At 39.5% G+C, this 18,525-nt stretch overlaps 1 protein-coding gene across 1 annotated transcript in view; it reads right to left on the bottom strand.

The window, feature by feature from the left end:
* The window catches only part of LOC135198034 (uncharacterized), a 560,205-nt gene that overhangs the window by 525,658 nt on the left and 16,022 nt on the right, over positions 1-18,525 (bottom strand). The window contains exon 2 of the mRNA XM_064225396.1: positions 11,667-11,815. Coding sequence (XP_064081466.1) covers positions 11,667-11,815 — 149 coding nt within the window. The remainder of the gene's footprint in view (positions 1-11,666; positions 11,816-18,525) is intronic.

Below are 18,525 nucleotides of genomic sequence, written 5' to 3'. Positions count from 1 at the left end.
TAATGCAGGGAAACGTTCCCGAGAGAAATCCGCGAATGTGTGAGTCCGCGAATCCGGAGAACACGAATACGGGGGGTCCCACTGTGTATATATATACTATATATATATATATTATATATATATATATTTATATATATATATATTATATATATATATATATATAATAGTGTGTCCAGCCCATATTCAGGGGGATGCATATCAAACACCCCTGCAAATGGTTAGAACCTACAAATTGTTGGAAATCCGATAAAAATGCTTAAAACCTCCTATTTTATTAGTTAATACTCAAGAAAAACCAACTAAACATTTTTAAACCTGGTTTTTTTAAGTTTTATCACAAAAAGTGAATTTTATAAAATAAAAAAAAACATGAATTTGTGGATATTTCTCATAGGAAAATACTGCAAATAGGTGAATTTTTCACGAATAATGGGGGAAATGTTCCAGAGAAATTCGCGAATGTGTGAGTGCAAATTCGGAGAATGCGAATACGGGGGGTTCACTGTATATAGATTACTGTGCTGCCTGTCAAAAAATTAGGTATATCTTAATTTACCAGACCACTGAGCTGATTAACAACTCTCCTAGGGCTGGCCCGAAGGATTAGATTTTTGACGTGCTGGGAACCAATAAGCAACAGGACCTACAGCTTATTGTGGGATCCAAACCACACTATACAGAGAAATGAATTTCTAATCACCAGAAATAAACTCTTCTGATTCCACGCTGACAGTCCGGGGGAAGTAAACTTGGGCTACCAGATTGATAGTTCAAGTAAGAAAACCCACTAATCCAGTAAGGAATTCTACTGCCTGCGTTTATTATACAAGTATTACTGTGCTGCTTGTCCCTTTTATCCAGCAATTACTGTGGTGACTGTCCATTTTATCTAGACATTACTGTGGTGACTGTCCCATTTATCCAGGCATTACTGTTCAGTCTGTCCCTTTTATCCAGGCATTATCATGGTGATTGTCCCTTTTATCCAGGTATATTACTGCAGTGACTGTCCATTTTATCCAAATACGTATTACTGTGGTTACAATTCCATTTATCCATGTATTACTGTGGTAGCTGTCTCATTTATCCATGTATTGCTATGCTGATTGTCCCTTTTCCCAAGTATTATTGTTTTGATAGTCCCTTTCATCCATGTATTACTGTGGTGAGTGTCCATTTTATCCACGTAAAATTAGGTATAACAAACCTGTAAAGTTTACTTACCACATAAGTTACAAAGGGTAGGGCAAAGGGGGATGGGGAAGGGGATGGGAAGAGGTACAGATTTGAAACCTACCCTATCATTAAATTGGGTCAAATGATGTGCATGTGCCAAATTTTGTCTACAATGGTCAAGCTGTTATCACATAAGTTACAAAGGGAAGGGAGAAGGAGGGGATGGGAAGGTGTTACGGGTGAAACCTACTGTATTATCTAAGTTGCGTCAAATGATGCCATGTCTAGATCAGTCAAGCTGTTACAACATAAGTTACAAAGGGAAGGGGAAAGGGTGAAGAGGGAAGGAAAGGTGTATGGGGTTGAAACCTACCCTATTATCTAAGTTGGGTCAAATGATGCCCAAATTACAAATTTTTTTCTAGATCAGTCAATCGGTTACCACATACGTTACAAAGAGAAGGGGGAAGGAAGTACAAGTTTTAAAACTAACCTATAATCTTAAGTTGGATCAAATGATGGCCACATGCCAGATTCTGTCTAGATCAGTCAAGCAGTTGCCACATAAGTTACAAAGGGAAGGGTATGCCAACGGTCAAAAGCATCACTAAACATACAAACTGTATGTGCAGCTGTGAGATTAAAGGATTAGGAGGACATTTATATGACGAATGGGTTTGTATGAAAAAGCTTTCATATGATGTAAAAAATATATTAGTTCAATTAATCATCGCCATTAACTGCGCTTGAACAGCACTCATGGTGTCGTTACTAGAGTTATGGTGCCGTAACTTGATGTTAAACCAAGTTACAGTGCCGTTAGCACGTTAACTTGATGCCTAGTCTTGCTGTTAGCACCTCAACGGCACTTACAGCACCGTAACTTGATGCAGCATCAAGTTACAATGCTGAAAAACGCCGTTAACAGAGCTGAAAAAGCGCTGCAAGATCAAATCACCTTAAGTCGGAGGAACGATAAGTCTAGGATGCACTGTATATGCCCAAATCCCTCTTTTAGATGGAAGCTGAAATACTGAATGGCCCTGAGTGTGTGCAATCCTGTAGGATCCAACAAAATATTTGAAGATTCTAGACATCAAGAACTAAGTCTCTCACTGCATACAGGGTTGTATTAATAAGGTCCAACACTTAAGATGTCTATCTCATGACAGCACCATGAATGAGAGATGATAGGGAGTTACAGCAAAGAGAAAAAATGAGCCCTAAAACTTGTTTCTGACAGGTCTAGCTCGCCAAGCCTGCTTATTCTAATGCATACACATCTCACCATTAATGAGAAATGTTTTTAAATAAAACGTAGCAAAGGTAGATTGGCATCATCAAGTACCTGCATGTAAGATAGAAAATACTGTAATTCTAATTATATAATGCCTAAAGAGTGCATAAGTAGAGTCTTCTACCCTTGTGACAGTAGAGCATTACCTGTTTTATTTAACCATCCACCAAAATATTGTAAGCCCTTTAAATCACACATCTTAGCTCAAAAGAGACCATGCTCACTTTTTTTTGGCTCATAGAACAGTAATCTAGAGGGGATGCCCCTGAAGCCTCTGGCCCTCTGCAGGTAAAGCTTGATAGCTATTATTGGACACAGCAAAAGGTAGAATACAAGGAAAGATTGGAGAAAGGGGCTTTTGAGCAGTCGTGGCAACTACTTGCATGTGACCTTCCCAGGTAAAGTACTGATCCCATTGACATAACCTATAAAGTTCCAAAATACAGTATCAAGGTTCTCCAAGACTGTGGTCCATTATATAACTGTTCTGCAGTGATTCATAAGAAGGCTTTGTAAAACTTTAGGACTGAGCAATGCTACTGGAACTGCCTCCTCAAAATGCTGGACAAACCTCTATCACCAGAAAAAACTGATATAGAGCCCAAACAGTTCAAAAACTTAAGAAGATTGACTTGATTACCTTGGATGCAGAGTCAACATTTTGCACTGCCTTAAAAAGGATTGGTAGATGGCAAGTGCAAAAGAGCTCACTGGATCACTTCTTCCACTGTCAACAACACAATCAACTCCATGGGAACTTAAATCATGCTAGATATAGTACTGCAAGACACTGCGATGGCTGGGACTACTTCTCTAACATACCCCTACCTCTGAGGCCTTGCTAGATAACCTCCAGGAATGAAAAAGCTTGGCATTGTGACAGAGTGGCTGCTTGTGGAGTTTCTTCCAAGTCAGAAAACACCTAGGGCCATGCACCATTATGACTAATAGATATGACTTATTCATGCTGTGGCTTAAGGGGAGCTATCGGAAACATCCTTAAGCTGTCAGAGGTGCAGAACTTCCTCAGTACCTGCCTGATAATAATAAGCAGTAAAAAAAAATCACAGAAGTTAAGGTTGCCCAAAGGATGTAACATCATGCCTATCCTACAGGATGCTGGTCCAGCTGAATGAAAATTACAACTGATATTTGTGATCCAGGTTCATCATAACCAGATCTACAATGGGTATGCATTACAGATGGCCAAGAGCCTAACTGATCAAGGACCACTCAGTCAGAAAAACCTGATTTCCCAATCTGTTGATTGGCAATCACACAGTCCCTAATCAGGATGAACTTTGACACCATAGAAGGCCTTGTTTGCATATAACAATCTCAACTGCCAGTTAACATTCTTAGGTTGATCATCACATCTGCGTCTTTACCAATTACTGATCATGATTTGTTACCTAGGTAGACGGCCTTTACCCTGAGGAAGTTAATGTGACACCATCCTATGACATCTAAGATCCATATGGCTAATGATATATAATAGGTGCATGACCCAAATTCAAACCAACACATTCATAAACAACATGTTTGTGTGACATCTAACCTGTCCTCTACTATCGTTAATCCTAGGAAGGGTCAAAAGTGAATGGTGGTATCGAAGTGTGATTATGAGTTTTCAGATCGAAAGAGGCAGTCCATATCTCACACAGAATGAGCAAATGTGCTTGGGCAATAGAAATCATCCAAAAATTGTAGCACACCTTTCTTTTTGGGCCTGTAAGTGCCACTTTATCAAATCAAAGTGTGCCCCCATACGGTATGCAAAAAGGTTTTTGCAACCATATCCCATATATTCCTAGAGGAGTCAGAGCACCCTTGTAGTCACTTCCAGAAGGGTGGACAAGGTTAGGACACAAAAGATGTGGAACCTTGAATGGAACTCAGAAATGGCTGTCCAATTTGAAATTTGGCCCATACGGGCACCAAAACCTTTGTTGGCTACATCGAATGGGAACTTTCCTCATTCAGTATGATGCAAAAGTGTTCTCCATTCCTGTGTCAAGTTGCCAGATAATGGGACAGTGGAAATCAAGAGGTGTATTCTACAATTTCTCCATACTTCACAGTACCTGCAAAGTTCTTAAATTCTGCCTTCACATGATTATGTAATTGTTATAAAAGTGAATGGGGCAGAAAGCTGGTGCACCTAATGGGGGTACTGGTTCTCCAGGATTTTGGATGCACCATAATTTCCACTAACAAAGAATGGGTTGCCTTAATGACTTTTGTTGCTATACTAACAAAGAAGTTGACTGTCTTTTGTTGTTTGCTAAATGCCTACCAAAGAACGGACTAAGCACCATTCACCATTGGGAAAAAGAAGGTCTGTCTCAAATATTCCACAAATTCCACCTCAATAATAGCTTTCCTTTGGTTGATTTGGTATTTGCTAACTGGCAAAAGGATAATCATTGAGAAGTCATGCCAAGGGTTACACACTGGTATCAAGGACATGTATTTGTGTCAATGATCCTCCTAGCTTCAGGAGGTTACAGTCCAAATTGATCATGTTAGTATTAGAACCAGTCGAAACTATGAAAACAGGGGTCATGTTTCAGTGAGTCTTCCAATTCTAAAGGCATCTAAGGAAAAACTATTTCTTTTTGGCACTGGGTTTTGAGATTGCTCCCAGGACCAAAGTTTATATTTTTTTTATGTGAGGGTTAATCCCAACAACACAGATGGATTTTAAAGTGCTTTCTAGTCTCTTTTTGGAGGACTTTTAAAGTTCTCAGAGATACCCTTCAATCAATAGGAATCCTCAAAAGCATCTTTGCTATATTGTGCTCAGTATTGGGGCTTCCTGAACCCTTAAGAGCTGGGTTAAAAAACCATATGCAGCACCCTAGGCCAGGGAAACTTTCAGGTTGGCCTATTGAAGAAAAATTCATCAATGGAAAGAGGAAGACATGGAAATGAATATTGTGTAAGAAAAGAAATTCTATAAATTTCTCCCTACCTTCCACAAGAAGTTGAAAAAGACTAAGTATTTACAACCCTTTACAGGGCTCCTTTTACAAGACAATCGTAAATTTTACCAAGTTATACATGTCATAAATTTTACCAAGTCATACATGTTTTTTCTAATAAATAATTTTATCTTACTTTGAACAATTATAAATGCAGCTCAAACAATGTCAAAACATATAAGAACTAAAATCAGTAACAAATTCTGAGTATTTTTGTTGTAAAATATTTACATAAATCTACTGAGATCGAAGATGCAGTAACTTTTCTGGATTATATATTTCTTTGCACTTTTCTTTACACAAGTACAAATATAACTGACATACTATTATAAAAGATAAGAACTAAAACCAACAGCAACCCCTGGGTATATTTATCAGCAAATAAATAAAAAGATGTCATGAGAGGAAGAGAAACACATGCCCCCTTCAAGTGAAGATCACTGCTAACTCATGAACAACCTACTTCGTTGATCTGAGACAGTCTCAAAGTTGCCATAGTGAATTTGTGGGCTATAGAGGTAATGGAACTTCTTTCCCACAAGATTCCCCCAAATCAATGGTGTGTAACATTGATTCTCATCATGAGTGAATCCGTCTACCATCCCAAACCTGCTACTGCTACTCACTCACATGAGGGTATCCATCCATTAAGGGTTAATAGTATACATTATCTCTTTCAGAATCTCTAACAAGCCTAGGACAGAATTTCTTTATCATAGACCTCCATCTAGGAGAAATGGGCCTATATAGTCACACTATCACTGCCCAGCAAAGGCTTGGGAGTCTGGTGATGGGCCATAGCCCATGTAACAAATAAGACCTTCAAGGGAACAAGGATAGGCCTTACTGGGGGTCATCTTCAGTATCAGGGTATTGCATGTGTTAAAACTTACTTCAGGGAGGGGAGAGGAGCCCAATTAGGATCCTCCACAACTTCAGGTTATTGCATGGGAGAGCACAGATACTCTTTTAGGGATTCCTGTCATTCATAACCAAAGACAGTGCCCTGGGTCTTCCAGGTTTAGGAGGGAAAGCTCAGTGGCATGGTCCACTTAAATGTCCAATATTGGGGGCATCTATCCCATCCCAATGTATAACTTGATCTCCATTCAAGGAGTCATACAAGATCTTGAATTCCAGTACATATCTTAGCCAAGACATGGAATCTGCTTAGGAAAGGGAAAACATTTCCTGCCACAGTTCTGCTGGGAAGATATACTCTCCCCCATATGTTCAAGTCCCTTGAAATCATGAACCCAAAGGGCTAGTCTAAATCAAGCCTTTCTTTCATGGTTTGCTACTAGGTGCATGTTGCTTATTTTGTACATGTGTGACAAGTACCTAACTCAACCATATACCAGCTTGTCTATTTTTATGGTGGGTAGTATGTGCCATTCTACTGTCAAACAGCAGATTATCTAGTTTCCAGTGGGATAAGCAACCTTTGGATTTAACTTATAAGCAGCCCTCCAGTGAGGAAAAATCCACGAGAAAAGGTCGAATGCAGGCACATATAAATTAGATAAGTGGGATGTATAATAGTGTGAAACAGACTACGTACATGGTTATCAGTAGTGCATGGACAAGGCTACCTCAAGAAAGCTAAACTTCTAGTGATAATATAATTATTTGTCTCATTCGTTTAAATCATGATTAAACTAAAGGTTCCATTACAAGTTCAACTAGTTTAACATATTAACAAAGAAAGGGGAGTTATCTCCATTCTGCCAAGAAAAGAACCACGAATATCATTAGAAATGAGTTTTACAAATGTGCAACTTTGACATCTGATTAGGCAACAAACACATTATGTAATGGCTGATAAGTTCTGGTATTCTATCTAGAGCTAGTCCAGCAAATATGATTTAAAATACCACCTAAACAAACTTATACTGGGTGGAACTACATAAAAAAAAATAGCTACCAATCGTTTTTTACAAGTGCATGCTCATGCTTTTAAGATCAATTTGAATTTCCAAAGCATTTATAACTTGTTTACATTTCCGAATTTTTTAAATGAATGCTAGCCTAACAAATTTAAATTAAATACCATATAAATCACCTATAGATGGTAATGCTTCTAAAATTATCATTCACTAAGTAGTTAATACTTAATGTGATGTGTTTCTAAGCAAAAGAAACTTGCCTAACAACTGACATGAAACTACCACCCATTTAAGCTACACTGGATGGTACAATACTTCGAATATCATTACAGAGATACCTCGAGATACGAAAGGCTCAACTTACGAAAAACTCAAGATATGAAAGCAAATACGAAGATTTTTGTGGCTCTACATACGAAAATTGTTCAAGATATGAAAGGTTGTTGCTGTAAAGTCAGAGATTCGCCCGGACCACCGATAACAATTTTAAAACTCGCGCCACCAACTGAGTAGACTCGCCACCATCCTCCCGCTCTCCCATTGGTTCAAAATGCTAGTCACCGCCATAAGATCCTTCTCTCCTATTGGTCACCATCTCTCCCATGATCCCATGATGCATCTACGTAGCGGCGTGCTCTTTCGGCCACTTCGCGGCATCATCGGTATCATACGCACGCGGAATTCGTTCGTTCAATACGATTTCGTTTATTAACGTAAATTCGTTAGTGATTTCGTTGTAGTATACTTTATCGTGTTGTGTGAGAACTTTACTACATACGTATACTACATAACATAATTACATACAGTATATACATAGTCATGGGTCCCAAGAAAGTTGAAATTCACGGAAAGAAGAGGATGCTTTCTTTCGAGAAAACGATGGAGATAATTAAAAAGTAGGAAGCTGGTATGCGATTGAGTGTGATCGCCAAGGAATACGGCCAAAATCCGTCGACAATAAGCACCATCCTTAAGCAGACGGATGTCATCAAAGCAGCTACACCTTCCAAGGGCATGACTATTTTGTCCAGCAAGAGGAGCCACGTGCACGATGAAATGGAAAGGCTACTTCTTGTGTGGATAAAAGACAAAGAAATCGCTGGCGATACGATAACCAAGACGGCAATCTGCCACAAGGGCAGCGCTATTTTCGTCGATTTGATTGCCCACGCCGAAGACGACGGAGGAGAAGGGACATCGAAGCCAACCACAGAGTTCAAGGTTTCTCATGGGTGGTTCGACAAATTCCGTAAACGGACTGGCATCCATTTGGTGGTGCGGCATGGGGAGGCGGCCAGCTCGGACACGAAAGCAGCCGAAGCCTTTATTAAGACCTTTAACGAAATGACATCAACGAAGGCTACAGTTCTTAGCAAGTCTTCAACTGTGATGAGACTGGCCTTTTTTGGAAAAAAAATGCCTCGTCGGACGTACATCACGCAAGAAGAGAAGAAGCTACCCGGGCATAAGCCTATGAAAGACAGGCTTACACTCGCACTTTGTTCCAATGCCAGTTGGGATTGCAAGGTGAAGCCCCTACTTGTGTATCATTCGGAGACTCCTCGAGCCTTCAAGGCCCACAAAGTGCTTAAGGAGAAGCTTCCAGTAATGTGGAGGGCTAATGCGAAAGCCTGGGTAACGAGACTTTTGTTCACCAAGTGGGTAAATCTGTGTTTCGGCCCAACAGTGAAGAAATTCTTGGAAGAGAAGCGCCTCCCACTGAAATGTCTGCTGGTGTTGGACAATGCCCCTGCTCACCCTCCTGGCCTCGAGAAAGATATCCTAGCGGAGTATTCGTTTATCAAGGTTCTTTATCTTCCGCCTAACACCACCCCTCTCCTCCAGCCCATGGACCAGCAAGTGATATCAAACTTCAAGAAGCTGTATACGAAACATCTTTTCAAGAGATGTTTCGACATCACCGATACCACAAACCTCACCTTGCGTGAATTTTGGAAGGAGTATTTCGATGTTGTGATATGCATCCAACTCATCGATCAAGCTTGGCAGGAGGTTTCGAGGCGAACCTTGAATTCCTTGTGGAGGAATCTCTGGCCTGATGCCGTATCCACCCGAGACTTCAAGGGATTCGACATGGGCGAAGCTGGTGCTGCAGATTCAGGAACAGTTGACGATCCTGAAACTGTTTCGCAACCAGATCTTGACGAGATCATTGCACTTAGCAAGTCCATGGGGCTGGTCGTCGATGAAGACGACATCAATGACCTTCTCGAGAAGCATCAAGAGGAGCTTACGACAGATGACCTGAAGGAGTTGGAGGCTATGCAACATAACTTCGTTCAAGAAGAGTTCTCTAGCAGCGGCGAGGAGGACGACGACGACTATGACAACGGCAGAAATTAAGGATGCTCTAGCTGCTTTTCATAAGGTGCAATCATTCGTAGAAAAGAGACACCCCGAAAAGGCTTACACAGGTCGTATGCTTGCACGGTTCGATGACATTTGCCCGAGTCGTTTCAGGAACATTGTCAAAATCAGGCAGAAGCAATCTTCCTTGGATAGTTATTTTTTAAAGAGGCCTTTAGTAGGAGTAAGCAAAAAGGAAGAACCAAGTGTATACGAAAAACAGAAAGTTGAAAGTGGTGAATAAGTTGAAATTTTGTTGTTTTAAAAAAAAAAAAAAAAAAAAAAAAAAAGTAAAAGTATAAAAAAGTAGAAAAAAATGTAAAAATAAAAGAAAAGACAACAACAAAATTTAATTATAAGTTTTTTGTAAAGTTAAGTGTTACAGTTTTGTTAATGTTTCGTAAAGTTTAGTTTATGTTTTCCTGACATTCTTTTTATGAGTTTCGTAGTTAAGTGTACGTATCTGCCGTTTGTCCTCCTCCTCTTGTCGCCACTTTCGGAAATAGCCTCACTCGAAAGGTAAGCTTCCACATTTTACTACATACGTACATATGTACGTACAGTATTCTTGTATACCATGTACACTAATACACTTTATTTACAGGTACTATGTAGTACATATTAGCAGTAGGTATTAAGTTAGTTATTGAATAGTCCAAATTGTTGTAATATTTCATTGTTTAAAGGTCAATTTAGCTTTATTATGAAATTTACTGGGGTGTTTTTGTAGGGCTTGGAATGGATTAGCCATTTTACATGTAAAATGCGGTTCAAGATACGAAAAACTCATGATACGAAGGCCGCCTCGGAACAGATTAATTTCGTATCTCGAGGTACCACTGTACTTGCTGCAATGATTTGATTATAATGGATCCTATTATTACAATGTTAAATAAGTATATATTATTAAAACTATTAGTATAATATCAGTATCTGCTACATCCCACAAAGGAGGGAATCAATTTTATTTCTGTTTATAAACAAGTTGTGATGCCATTATCCAGCAGGGTAATACATAAGTGTAGCTCTGCCTAAACTTCCCCTACAATGCAAAAATCCATGATATTAAGATTACTGGAGAAAATTCTGTAATACATAATTCATTAAAAATTTTCTAAATAAAAATAAAACAAAAAGGACACTTACTCTAAAACTGTGCTGTAAGTCAAGCACATACGGAAAACTGCAAGTCACATTCAACATTTCATAACAGAAGTGATGTAAAAAATAAATTTACCTTTTTACTCCATAAACAAAAATGATTTACATATCGTAATACAGCACTAATTAATGACTTTCAAGAAAAAAATCTTAATTCATGAGGTTTAAAAACTGTCAAAGTTGACAGAAAGAAGCACAAGCTGGCAGAATTTAACAATTATGCTTAACTGCAGAGAAATTTTAAGGAACTAAAAGGTTGTACAGGGGTTTATGACTATACATTTAGGTTTTCTTATTAAACTATCGCAACATTCTGTCAAAAAGGCACTACCAACGCTAAATTATTCCAGAGTAAGAGATCTTGCCCCATGCATACTGTTGCCACGTCTGTTAAAGGGGTGAATGGGAAAACCCATTATAAACTAGGCAAGGGAAAGAGCCCTCTTGCCTCGAGTTCTTTTATGTTCTATCATTGTCAAATCAAAGGTACTAGTATTCTGGCCAAAAATATAACAATGACATAATTCTTTGATGCTGGCTGGTCCGTCTTATGGAGCCTTGGGGGGACCATAACAGTAGTAACACCTTTTTAGGACAAACACTGGCTATGCTACTAAAAACACAATAATACTGCCTACCACACTCCCTAAAATAGCCTTGGGGGGACCATAACAGTAGTACATAACGCCTTTTTAGGACAAACAGTGGCTATGCTACTTAAAACACAATAATACTGCCTACCAAACTTCCTAAAATAGTTATTTTCATGATAAAATAAATTTTTTAGGTACTTACCCACTTATCATTAGCTTTAGCTGTGACTACTTGGTGTGGATGCGATGTGTTCAAACTGAAACAATCATTAACGAATGCTTCTGTTTTTTGCAAGAAAAAGTGGTACTTAATCAGCTCAAAGTACTTTTCTCTGATGAGGAGCAACTGTTCTGCAAAATAAAACCAAACAATCTAAAAATCTTTGTTTACCCTTACCCCTAAAAAACTTTCTTTACAACAAAATAATCAAAATACAACAAAACAAAATAATCAAAAAGAAAAGTAGAGTCAAATATCACCACGAACAAATTCAAATATATAAAGTTCCTCACTTATCCAAGATGGACGTCAATAGCAAGGCTTTTACCTGTTTGTAACACACAAGAAGACTAGGAGATACTCCCCCCCTGCCAAAACTATAGGAACTAGTGTACAGGAGTTTTCATACTAGACCCTGATGTCCCTCAAGTAGCTAGAAGTCAACAGAGAGAGAACAACATTGCACTGCCAACACTAGAAAGTCTAGAGAGAGTTGCAGATGACAACTAATAGATGTAACCACTGCTCTGATATCATGTGGTTTCACCTTTAAAGAGACCTAATAGGGAATAAAAGCTCTTCTTCCTCATGCGCTGAGTTTCTAGTAAGGGAAAAAAACCTGGAAAAGCTTTAGGCTTGACATCATTCTTAGCAAAAAAACAACAACCACCACACCAACTACAACAACAGCAGCAACTGCTCCAGGCCACAAGAAAGTCTTCAAAAAAAGATCCTTGAGAAAAGCCTCTCTCAAGAGGTTCAAATGGAGAGCCTCTAAGGTGTCTTAGGACAATGTCCAGGTTCCTTTAAAGTAGAATTTGCTAAACTTTCAGCATTTCCAGCCGAAATGAACGAATTGCTTTGCAAAGTCAATATCAAATGAAACATTCAACCCAGTATGCCTTAGCATACTGATGGAGGCAACAGACAAACCTTTGGCTTATCTCAAGAAGCACAGAAACTTTAGGTATAATACTGTTATTGTTACTGTGAAGACAGGATATGCCCCTGGATTTGCACCATAGTCTATATAGCTCCAACTGTTTCTTATGTAAGATATTAGTGGACTTTCTCCTTGTAAGACATTAGTGGACTTTCTCCTTATTGTGAGGATTGAGTTCCTAGACAACCTAGAAAAGCCTCAAGAGCTGAGGAGATTGTAGACAGTTTCCATGCAGTTAGACAAAGCATGCCAGTATTTCAGTGAAGCTTCCCTTTCCTTGTCTGTTGAAGAGTTAATGGTCTGGGAACTTCTACTCATATTTCCAGAAAGTCTGAGAACCAATGCCTCCTCAGCAATCCCTCAACTTCTTGAGTACCTCCTTCAACAGTGCAAACAAAGGGAAGGGATATACAAATAGGTTTGTCCAATTTTGAACCATAGCATCTCCTGCCCAGGCTTGAGGGTCTGGCACTGGGGAAACATATAGTTGGAAATAATGATTCAGCTTTGATGAGAAGAGATCAATGAGAGGCTGGTTGGTTGAATACTCTCCTAACTGCCTCACACTCTGCAGGGTTTAAAGTCCATTCATGGGAGACTACCTGCCTCAGGTGGTTTAGCAGGTTTGCCAGAACATTCAGTTGACCAGGTGCATACTGGGGCACTAGGAAAATATTCTTCTCTTCTGTCCTGAGCAGTTGTTCCATACTGATGACTGCCAAGGTTTTTCTTACTTCAAATCCCCTTGTCTTCTGAGATAAGTCAGAGATGTTGTATTGTTTGAGAAGACAAAAATTACTTTGTTGGTCACCACTCCTTCCAGGTCTTGAAGTCCCTTCTGGATAACTAACAACTTGCAGAATAGGTATGTGAAGAGTTGCTTCACCTGGAGGCCACACCCTAAAACAACCAGATTCCACATAACCTTACTCCAACCCTCCCCTGAAGCATCAGAATACAGTGATAGGTCCGGGTTAGGGACTCCTAGGGACCTCCCCACAAGAAATACTTCTACAGACATCCACCAGCAAAGGTAAGGGATCAGTTCTTTTCTACATAGCACCAACATGTGGTCTGGCTGTGTGTCTCTGTGCCAGTGCCTCTTCTAGTACAACTGAAGTGGTCTAATCTGTTGCCAAGCACTCAGGATGAGCTTCTCCAGAGAAGATGTGACTTAACTGAGACAGCCAGCATTAGGCAGGCATGCTCTGAGGCAATTTCTCTTACAATTAATAACAAACTGTCAATTCAACCTTGTATCAGAAAAACCTTGAAAAAACCCAAGTCAATCACTCGTTGCTTCTGTTCTAGCCTATGACTTTTGCTAAACACAATACAAGCTCTCAGTATCTTAGTAATGAAACCATTCACTAAGGGAAATAGGATCCTGGTGAAATCTGGGGTGCAAAACACAGCCAGAAACCATTCCCCTCCCCCACCACAGAAGACAAAGCATAAGAAATTCCTTGGATGCTGGTGAACATTGACATGAAAGTACACATTTTTCATGTTACCATGAACATCCATGGCAGCATACTCCATGGAAAAATGGATACAACCAGGACAGGCCTCCAACCTCCCGTGGCCTTAACCTGTTAAGCGTCACCCACATAATAATACGTTTACCGCGATCTACTCGGTAGCGCCTTCAACGGGATATTACGTTCAAGACTTTAATTGTGCTTGTCAAGCCGTCAGTCCCGTAATATTACGTTTACTCTTATAGAAAGTGTAGGAACATAATTTGGTAACACTCACAGCACACGGGAAACTTATTCCCAGCCTGGCAACTCTTTCCTGGTGGTCGCTTATCCTAGAAAACTGCCTGGTCCTGCTGGTTTTCTTTCAATACACTTCGGGCGTTTATCGAGAAAAATAGATTTTCGAGTCTTTCACAATGAATGTCCCAAAGAGGTGGTGTATTTCTTCAGCTGGGATCAATCAAATACTAGATGAGGAATTTGATATTGATGACCTATTTGATGATGAGAGCTCTAGTTCTGAATTCTCCAGTGATGAGGATACAAACTTCTTCCAATAGCGGGAGTGAAGATCACTTTTCTTTGCCGAGTGACTGGACTTTTAGAGAGAGAGAGAGAGAGAGAGAGAGAGAGAGAGAGAGAGAGAGAGAGAGAGAGAGAGAGGCAGAGAGAGAGAGAGAGGCGAGAGAGGAGAGAGAGGAGAGAGAGATAGAGAGAGAGAGAGAGAGAGAGAGAGAGAGAGAGAGAGAGAGAGAGAGAGAGAGAGAGAGAGAGAGAGAGAGAGAGAGAGAGAGAATCCCTTTATTTTTGTTGCTGATCCTGGCGTGAAATTTACAGTTGAGGATAAAGAGAATCCATTAGAATATTTTGAGAAATATTTTGATGATGAAATCGTTGATTACCTCGTGATAGAAACAAACAGATTTGCAAATCAGTTTCTAGATGAGAATGTAGAACATTTTTCTCTACAATCACGAGCATATCGATAGACGGTTTGACACTGTGAAGTAGGATTGTGTGTAGCCCCTTGCTTTAGAGATTGGCATACGAAAGAATAATAATACATGTATGTATAATATTTTTCATTCAGTATTATGAAGTCTTTTGAAATAAAATAATTGTAGTATTAATTTTTTTTTACTCCAACATTTAATAATTTCCTACACTTAACTACAGTATGAATAATAAGCATAAAAATCAATATTAATTTTGGAAAAGTATCCTCAGTGCTATGATCGCTAACTACAAAAAAAAGCGTGACGGTACGTTAGCAGCGAGCTCATCCGGGGGGGACGCTTAACAGGTTAAGGACTTGGAATAGACTGTTGTAAAAGCCTGGCAATGTAGGCTCCTCTATTCCTGCCTTCTAAAATACAAGAGACTTCTAACCTCAACACCAAACTCTTTTCTAGGTTGCCTGTGTATGACTGAAAGGTTAAGAGATGATTTTGAAAGAGCCGGAGAATTCTTGAAAGAATGCAATATGCTTCCAAAAGGCATCTACAACTAAGTGTTCCCACACTCAAGCAAGTGGCCCAATCTGTCACCCAAAGGTACCCAAGGACTCTAAGAACTAATCTTTATCTGGATTTGGATTCTTGCTATTCCAGTTTAACTTCCCTACCTTGGCAGAATGTCTGGATCCTTATTGCCAAAATGACAGTTTCTTCATTCCCTAGCTCAGTAAGGAAGATTAAGAGTAAGAGGTAGTAGTACGTATTGCCAAAAAAATATTTATAAGTGGAAGATGAAGGAGACTTCCCTTTAGTAGTCTGGGGCTGGTGGATAAAATTTCTACTTTCAGTTTTGTCCCTGTCCGTAGCTATGGCTTGTTGACCTATTTTCTTTCCACAGGGATGACCTGAAACCAATGACTCTTTGCTAAACAGGGTGACTGGGGGAGACCACTGAGAATATAGTTGCTCTCTTCTGCAAACTTTGAGATTGTTTGTGAAGAAACAGTTCACATATCATATCAAGAAATGCCTTGTCTAGGGAAGTGAAAAACCTTAAGGCATTATCAAAAGGATCCCTGGCCAAAGGAGGAAGGAGTTCATCAAAATCCTTCAAACACTGTTTAACAGTGTTCAGCAAAAATTCACTATGTATAAGACAATTTTGATGGCATTAGCCAAGGTCTTACACATATTCTCGGCAACTTGAATCTAGAAGTGTAACTAAGTGATGCAACTGCCCCTCTCTTGGAAAGAGAGATCACATACAGAAATGTGCCATCCACAGCTGGATCAAGAGAAAAAGGGATAAATTACCCTGTCCAACAGTACACTGTAGTCTTCCTTGCAGACAGGATGGGAGACAAAAGAGAGGATCCTTTAGAGGGGATTTTCTTAGGTGAAACCTTTGTACCCAAGCCAAATCTCCCATATACAAAGTCTGACAGCTTAAGGAGAGAGGTAAAGAGTCAGAACCCAACCTGGTGGCTCTTAAGAGAGCCAGTTACCTTAGAAGACATAACTGACTGAAAGAATTGCAGAGAGTACAGTATCTGGCCAAGCACAACTGAACCAATTCCTTAAAAACTAAGGGGACAGATTCTAAGTGCTCTTCTTCCTTATTCCCAGAACCAGACCGTCTCATAAGACCACTACAAACTTATTTGTGCATACTTGACACCTGCTATGTAGAAAGAGGACTCAAACACCTCAAGCTCAAGCAGCCTTGTCGAATCTCTATGCACTGATGCCTCATTCAGACTTGACAATGCCTCATGCAATATTGACAACTTCTGTCCTGATGACAGCATATGCGGAACTCTACATGGACTCAATGCCTCTTGTGGTCTTAATCACTTATGCCTCCTGTTGTCTTAATCACCTAGCAGAACACGATGGATTCAAGGGCAAAGTTAAATATCTGGCATGCTTAGCCTCCACAAAAGCTTCAGATGCTAACATAACAGTGGCCTTACTACCTGACGGTCTAAACCTTTTCAATCTACCATATACTCATCCTTAAGTGAACACAATTTATGTTTGTCCACAGAGGATCGAGAAGGAAAGGCAGGAGACATAGGGCATAGTCCTTGAACATCCTGGGATGCTAGTCCTTTTCTGGAAACCTAAAAACTACCAGAATTGTCTACAAGAGGCACCGAGGTGACAGGCAAGGCTGCATCTGTGGAGCAGCTACAGGAACAAAAAAACGCTGTCCTTGGCAAAATTAGATTCCAGATTTGAAAGCCAATATTTAACTGCATTAAATCTAATCTACTACCCTGAGCTAACTGAGTGGGTGTAGAAGAATCCATATCCACTTAGAGAAGAATCATCCCGACCAAGTGTTAATTCTGAGGAAGACCAAGATTCATGACTAGCTGTCCTCTTTACTCTCTAAGTTTTCCCCTCTCCTCTTTCTCTCTCCTAATTCTGCAATTTACCATCTCTATCTTGTCCAAAGACCAATCCTTGCAATGATCACAACAGTTCTTTGAACCACAATTTACATCTTGATGATCAATGCGTATGCTAAAGAGTACCATACTTCAATAAACATATTTTGGTCTTAAAACCAACTAACTTACAAAATCTAACAAATAAAGATAGGGAAGATTGAGAAGAAAAATCCAAATTACCAACGAAACAAAATCCAGATGAACTAATTTATTGACCAAAGAAAAACAATCCAAAATTCACAGCACTTAGTCTTCACAACTAGCCGGTTTCATTGACAAAAGGACAACAACAATTGCTGTCTTGCCCCCAACCTCCAAATCTGTGTCTAGTAGATTGAGAGTAAGCTTCACCTCAAAAAAAATGAATTACAGTATTATTATGAAAAAGAATTGAGAAGTATCAGGAGATAAATTATGATAAATAAAAGAAGAATTGTTCTTAACTCACTTGGACAAATACTAATTGGGTACAGTATACAGTGTGAATATGACAGACTCTACTAAAGTACTAAATCTTCAGTTTCTTGTCTCATTCAGTCACTGGGAAGATAACTACTGTAGGTCTAGTTACTGTTTGTATATAGTATTTATTTCTAACAACAGACTTGTTGCAGGTAAATACAGTGATTCTCTGGAAGGGGAAACATGAAGTATGGAGGCAGCTGGTTTGGGTTGGCTGTTTAGCCTACAATAGTCTATACAAGTTAATCTGGAGAGTGACAGTTAAGTACAAACAGTATCTACTTGGTACAATAGTAAAAACATAGCAGCAGTGCTATTTAGTAACTAAAGGGAGGTAGTTACTGTGCCAGTCATGAAGCTACACATTCCCTTCTGGCAAGATGAAATATCCACAGAAGAATGAGATATGATTCCAAACACAACCCACTTTCAAAACAACTGTAAAGTTTAGAATATACGTATTGTCCTGGTTTTCTGGGCTCGACCTGTGTCGGCCGGTGAAATGCTCCTGTAGCACACATTTCTAGGTATAAAGAGATGCTA

The sequence above is a fragment of the Macrobrachium nipponense genome, chromosome 21 (genome assembly GCF_015104395.2).
Source record: "Macrobrachium nipponense isolate FS-2020 chromosome 21, ASM1510439v2, whole genome shotgun sequence".
Classification (NCBI taxonomy): domain Eukaryota; kingdom Metazoa; phylum Arthropoda; class Malacostraca; order Decapoda; family Palaemonidae; genus Macrobrachium; species Macrobrachium nipponense.
Note: the sequence above shows the minus strand (reverse complement) of the source record. Positions and strands in the feature narration are given on the sequence as shown.